The sequence below is a fragment of the Helobdella robusta genome (assembly GCF_000326865.2).
Source record: "Helobdella robusta unplaced genomic scaffold HELROscaffold_10, whole genome shotgun sequence".
NCBI classification, from domain to species: domain Eukaryota; kingdom Metazoa; phylum Annelida; class Clitellata; order Rhynchobdellida; family Glossiphoniidae; genus Helobdella; species Helobdella robusta.
In genome coordinates this window covers 4062186-4069734 of record NW_008703571.1, presented here as the reverse complement: position 1 = coordinate 4069734, position 7549 = coordinate 4062186, and the positions used below count along the sequence as shown (strand labels likewise).

Here is a 7549-nt window from a genome sequence, read left to right as displayed (position 1 = left end):
CAATGGCGAACAAATCTGGTCGCTGATCAAAGAGTTCGTCAGCAAACCTCACGAGTTCTGGAACGATGTCCGGCTGCCCTGGTAAAGATTCTGGCGTATCTTCGTCTGTCCAGGTTTGGACAAGCAAATCGGTCGACTCGTCGCTACTTCGTAATGGTGCTTTTGTTGGCTCCTCTAAGGAACCGTTTTCTGCGATGTTTTCAGGCTCAACCTGTTCCGCAATCACTTTCTGATGCGCCGGAGGATGTCGCCTCAGCTGTTGTTTTACCGGTCGTGTATCCTGAGTATCAATCATATGAAAAACTCCTTTTGCAGCACCTATTTCCCTACTCGCAGAGCTGAATCTGTATGAGAAACTTTTAAGTATTCGAGTCAACTCTTCACTCGCTTTCTTAGGAATATCTTTTACTAATCCATCAACCTGTTACTTCTGTTAGATTCTCATATGCTAGACAATCAACTGATTTCTTTGCTTCCACAGCCGATGATAAATCTGACAATCGCGTTCCCCGGTTTATCACTTGTTGATAGTTGACGCCGACCTCGTCAACTATCAGCAAGCCTCTTCAGCATACATTATTTTAGATAAAATAATTAAGCTGAGCCAAATTTCAAGTGTACAATTCTTTTATTTAATAAAAACAAAATAGTACAAATCAAATCTTTGTCTTTATTAACAAGCCATAAATCCAAAATTAACAATCTATTAATACTATAACTATCAGGCAAACTACCAAGCGATACCAGAACGAAACCAAGCTAAAAACAAAACCTAAAATAAAATAACTATCAAGCAAACTACCAAGTAAACCCTAACCCTACCAGAACGAAACCAAGCTAAAAACAAAACCTAAAATAAATAATAAAAAACGACCAACCCTCTATATCTCAACTCGCGGCCTTTTATATGTTTTTATCGCCCTATCTACATAACGCTTTTTATATCATAGAAAATTCTATACTCCTTTCTATACTCTTTTTTATACTTAGAACAGCACGTAGCACGCGTCGCATGTATTGCTATACTCCCTATATACAAAACAGCACATAGAAGAGTCGCATATATCACACATAAAGCATATCAAATAACAAGATATACATAAAATGGGTGTCACATGGTAATACTTTCTACGTCTAAAAGTTATTTTTGCAGTTCTATTCTGTATCGATTGAAGAAAAGCAATAGATCTCTCTGGTAATCCATTGAACAAGCTATTACAGTAGCCTAACCGTGAATGAACAAACGCATGAATTATTGTTTGCATGGTTGTTTGATGTAAATATTTTCGAACGCGGTATAACTGGCAAAGCTGATAAGAGCATGATTTAGATATGGTTTTTATATGATCCTTAAAAAATAATCTCGTGTCAAAAATACATCATAGGTTTGCAGCATTTTCACAAAATTGTATTTCATTATTATCAATTTTGACTGAAGTAATATTAATTTTAGAAAGCTGTTGCCATGTACCGACAGGTAAAAATTTAGTTTTCTCTTGATTCAATTTGAGACAATTTTTTGACATCCATGTACCTATTTTAGTCAAGCATTCAAAGAGATTTTCAACTTTACTTTTAAACAGTTCTGGTTCACTGCTAACTATTATTTGGATGTCATCAGCGTACGCATGATATGAAAATCCAAAGGATTTTATTACTTCATATACTTCAGCAGTTTTCAGTACAAACAGAATAGGTCCCAGGACTGAGCCTTGTTGTACACTAGATGACATTTCTTCAATATCAGATAATTTGTTCCCGAAAAAAACCTGCTGAGTTCTGCCAAACAAGTACGAATTGAACCAATTAGCTACAACTTCAGTAACTTGATAATCACATTGTAGGCGATTCATCAGGATTTGATGGTCTACGCAATCGAAGGCAGCACTCATGTCCAAGAATGTAAGCGACGAAACATATTGTTTATCAATTGCATTAAACAACTCAGACATAACACACAGCAGTGCTGTTTCAGTTGAGTGATAACGTTTATATCCAGATTGAAATACTGGTATTAAGCTATTTTTGTGTAGATGACTCAGTACTCAGTAGCTGACTGGCAACAAATCGTTCAATAACTTTGGAAACAAAGCAAATGTTTGATATGGGTCAGTAACTTTTCATTTCATTCCTATCATCTTTCGTTTTCTTCAAGACAGATGTAATAATTGCGTGCTTACATTTATTCGGAAATACTCTCTCTTACAAACATACTTAGATTAATTCATAAACAATATCAGACTTTGAGTTGACAGATCTTATGTTAAGTAGGCCAAGCCAAATCTTTAATTTCTTTATTTTTACTGAGACAATTGTTTAAGTGAACTTTTTGAAACTGTATTATTTTCCATCTTCCAACTGGTCCTTTGACACGGTATAAAAAATTCTCTTTATCATCAGATTGCATTGATTTAGCTTTTTCAACAAACGTTTTATACTCCTGCCTCTGTTTCTTTGTCAAATCATCACTTAATCCAACACCGAAAAATTTATCAGCTATTGCTTTCTATTTTGTAAACATTTTTCATTATTGAATTCTTAATCTTTGCATTTTCCAGCTTTATCAACAATGGTCTGACTACGTCATCACTTTTTTTTACCTATCCTGGTAGTTCTTAGAACATCCTTCTCTGAAATGTCTTTAACCAAATGTTGCGATATCTTCATAACATCTGTGCGATCATTGTCGCTCTCAACTAAGCAAAAAACCATCAGGTTTGACTCTCTGTTTTTCATCTCATTCACTTCAGTCAACACTTTCTGAACGGTATATATATATATATATATATATATATATATATATATATATATATATATATATATATATATATAATCACATCTCTACTATGATTAAATCATGCGACATGATCGTTTGGCCGATTCGTCATATTCGACATTGCCTATCTATTGAACTATCGTCATCAACTGTAGCTCGCAGTATTGCTCTTTTTCAACTCGACTGTTGCAACTCTATCGTGTTCCACTCTACCTTATCTCTTCTCTTCAAAGAGTACAAAATAGTTTTGATAAGTCAAAGCCAATAAGTATATTTGTTCTTTTGTTATGCTCGTTTGTTGAAAATTGAATTTCAACATAATTCTACTTTATGTTACTTTATGCTGAAAGAATAAAAACTAAAAACTGCACAAATAATAATATACATTTTCATTAAAAAAAAAGCTAAAAAACATGAAATTATTGCTTGAAAAATTTTGAAACAAAAAAAAATAAAATTGAATAACAACAAATTAGTTAACAATTATGCAAAGTGAAAGAACGTTCAAGCTGTGAAAACAAGATTACTCTTGGTCCTTAAAAATAAAAATTTATCGCAGACCTGAACTCATGACAAGCAATGTACATATTAATAAAAATCATAAATATGGGATGGCATATAAATTATAAAAAGTAAATTAAAATTCACTTTGTTTGATTTGTTTCAAACATTATATTAAGAGTAGATGAATGAATCTATCATCATAGTAAAAATCCAAAGTTAAAAAAAATTTTAATAAAATAATTGGACAAACCTTCAATGAGGCATGATATAACTAGAGTTTCGCTCTGTTTGAAGAATATTTCACACGCTGAAGCAGTTATTTTAGGAGCCTCAGATTTATTAAGTAATGGTGATTTATTTCTAACATAGGGCTGAAAGTTTTCAAATTAAACTTGTTTTATATTTTACGTTTTCATATTTACGTACCATCATAATATTTTATTATAATTGATTACATTATAGAATTATCAAAAAAAAAAATTTAAACTTTTATTTAAACACAAATGGCATCCGAGGTAATGTTTATGATAATGACGATAATGATGGTTATCGGTAAATGCACATATTGCTCACATTTCAACATTTTTGTTACATAAATTTAATATAATTATAAAACAAACAACACATTTAGATAAGTAGATAAAATAAATTCAAATGCGCCTAATATTAAAGACGATATTGGTCTCAAAAATGTAAATATCATTTCTAGTTTCCAGTGGTCATTGAAATGCATTTATTAAACTATTTTCAAAAGAATCATTTTCCGTTAAACAATCTAGAAATTTAGAGAAGGAAAAGGTTAATGTGAGATAGTTGGTTATATAAAACATAAAACAAGTAAAAGCAATTAAAAATTTATTATTTTTCAGAAGCATAGTTATCAGTTGTGAAAACGATCGCAGTGTAATCTTTATGAGATCATTTTTTAAAGAGCTCAAACTGAGCAAGTACAATGACTAAGCAGTTACTCGTTACTTAACTATGTAATGTAGGGTACAGTTAAACAACTTTTTTTTGTGCCTTATCATTTTCAGGACATTGGCGACCATCAACTTTTAACGTTTTGTAGTAGTTGTCGATTGTTTTTCTTGGCAAAGGTTGTGGACAGTAGGTTGCCATTACTTGCTGTTAACCGCATAATATACGCCTAGTATATGATAGCCATTGAGATGATTGACTCAGCGAGCATTTGAACCACTGAGCTATCTCGCTGGCCAACATGCGACAACTAACGTCGTCTCTCATTTACCGACCTCGGAAAAATAGACGGCTGGGTTGGCCGAGGGTCCGGATGAACCTGCAGAAACTGCAGGATTTGAACCCGGGTCATGGGAGTAGTAGACGAAAACGCTAACCATTCGGCCACGAGACCTCTAAAACAACTTAAGCGGGGTTTCTTAATTGTTTTATATAAAAACTTTAACAAGTTGTTTTATACAATTTAAAAACGATGTTTTAACTTTAACACATGGATTTGTTACGCTTAAGCCGTGATCTTGAATCTTTTAACAGATGAATTTATGTAATTGTAAAACGTTTTAACATGTAATTAACTAATTTAGATAAATAGAAGCTTTGAATGTTAAAAACTGCAAATTTAAGTACAAAACATAAAAATTTTAACTTGTAAAATTGCAAATATTTTAGACAGTCGGTTTAATTTTAACAAATACAAAAATTCAATAAAAATGGAAAGAGTGAAAAATATTTCTACAACACATTTTATATAATAGTCCAAACAAAAGCCGAGGTACCATAAGCAATTTTGTCGCTACTTTTTTTTTTATTTAAGTAGCGATAGCGGCGCAATATTACACCTGAAATAGCGGTAGCAATAGCAACGCTTTTTTTATGAGTAGCATTAACAACCGTTTTCTATTTTTGCTGTTAACATAAGAATTTTAATAAAAAAACAGAATAACGTACAACTTGAACCATCAATATAATATAGAAATGATTTAAATGCAAACTATCCTCTCACATGAAACTACAAATATACACCAAACGTATAACAATGATAATGCAAACTCATTATAACCATATGAGATAATAAAAAATTGTATGGAGTGAGAAATGAAGAATAATAACAACAATATCATGCACATATCTTTACAGTATTAAAACCGGGGATGAAGAACAAGAAGAAAAAATACACGTCTGAAAGAGAAAGAGTTTCAAATAATTTTTAAACAGTTGGGTTCCGTAAATTTAGATAAACTTTGAAAAAATTGTTGGGAGTAACATTGTAACAGTGTGAAAAGAGATTAAAAAAATTCAAAAGGATTTGGATGAATACGATTTTTATAATTTGAAAGTGCGAGTTATCAATTAATGTTTTGATAAAATACGTAACAATGTAAAATGTGATATTAGGCTTGTATTCTCTTCAAAATAAATAAATATTAAACATTTTTAATTTGTTCTAATACATTGTGTTGCAATATTCATAAAAAAATGAAAATTGTAAGCATTTTATTAGGATTAATAATATATAAAGAAAAAGCACAAAAGTAAGCTTGTGTGGAGGTTGACTTAACTATGAAAAAAACGAATAATTTACAAGACAAATAAAACAATATCAAACTTCTAGGCATGAATAAAAAGAAATTGGGATTTTAATACCTGTTTTTTTTCAAACGGTATAACTGAAGCCATTTTCTCTAAGACTTTCAATGAACTTTGATTTTCATAGTTTTCTCTGACAAAGAAAGTTAATTTTTAGGTTACATATTCATTAAGACATCAGTTTTTTCCAACTCACTTCACAGTTACAATTGAGGTCTGGTATACCTTTTCATCACTCTTTCGGGCAACTACGGTATACTGACCGCTATCCGCTTCAGTTACGTTTTTTATTAACAATTTGAAATTACCGTCATTAGTATCTAATGAGTCTGATAACAAAAAGATGCGTGATTCGTCGGCTTGCAGCAATTCTGAGTTTTTGTAAAATTTCACATCAGCATGCTCGTGACCTATATAGAAATAAATATAAATTTCAATAATTTTACCAACTCGTAGATTGATTACTATTTATATCTCACCTGAAACGTGGCAATTTATTTCTAGAAGACCTCCTGTTTTGATTAACGACGGGCAAATAAATTGGTCAATTTTCAAACTCTCATTCCGGGTTTTCGATAAAACGTTGATAGGTACAGTACATTCGACTATTCCGTTTTCGTTTTCGGCAATCATAACCAAATCACCAACATCTTCCCATAAAGCTTTTGCTATTTTTAATGTTTGAATTCCGGATTCACTATTTGAATTGATTTTTATTCTACCATCTTTAAGTTCACTAAGCGGTTGTCCGTCTTTAAACCATGTTACCTGGTTTTTCGAGCTAGGAGAAAGTTTGCATTTAATGAAAATTTCGTCACCTAAATAAACTGATTGTGGTTTCGGTTCCACTTCGAACGACGGCAACAAAGCTTCACTCTCTTCTTCAACTAACGTATCGGTTTTTTCTTTTATTTCATCGTCTAATTTGACACCTTTTTTCTTTTTTAGTTTTTTAGTTACCACCTTTTTTGTGAGCTTCACACCGGTTTTTTCCTCGTCCTCACAGTACGTCTCTGTGTCATTCGAAGTTGTTTCTTCACTCAAATTTTTTTTGGACAACTTTTCTTGTTTACTTTGTTTGATATCAGTTTCAGAGTTGTTAGCAGACGAATACATTTTTTGAAAATTTTTTGGCATATCGTCAATGTTTTGTGGTTCGGCCAATAATTTTGCTTTTTGCCTTCGTTCTACTGCAACATTCTTTTTTATTTTTTTCTCCGCAGAGTAAAATTGATTGTGATCGTTTTCCGAAGTGTCTTGTTCAACAGCTTCGATCGAATATATATTTTCATCTGAGACACTTACAGTAGCACTCGTTTTTAGTTTCCCAGAATCACTTTCTATAACACAATAGTACTGGCCGGCGTCATCAGAAGTACAGTTGCTTATTTTGAGAGTCTGTTTGTTTCCAATGTTGCTAATTGTTATAAACTCATCCGTTTTTATTGGTTTGCCATCTTTTAACCAAGTTACAGTTGACGTTCCAGTTAAACCTTTGTGAGTACAAAAATGGATTTTGTTACGATATTCTTGTTTTGCGAAATGGACGATTTTGTTTCAGTGAGCGTAATTGACGAGCTGTTATGTTATATATAATTTTAATGACGTTAAATTTCGTGAAGTTTTAATTTCAAATTTTTGATTTGAAGGTTCAATTAACAACAACAAAACAATTTTTGTTAAAGAAACTGAAGAACGTTCTAA

The 7549-nt window shown here is 31.8% G+C and overlaps 1 protein-coding gene across 1 annotated transcript in view; it reads right to left on the bottom strand.

Annotated features, from left to right (window-relative positions):
• Nucleotides 1–6667, bottom strand: part of HELRODRAFT_129255 (hypothetical protein) — a gene marked incomplete at both ends in the record, with an annotated part of 55233 nt that extends 48566 nt beyond the window's left edge. Inside the window, one exon of the mRNA XM_009012082.1 lies at nucleotides 6325–6667. Within this exon, the coding sequence (XP_009010330.1) occupies nucleotides 6325–6667 (343 nt within the window). The remainder of the gene's footprint in view (nucleotides 1–6324) is intronic.
• Nucleotides 6668–7549: the final 882 nt, after the last annotated feature.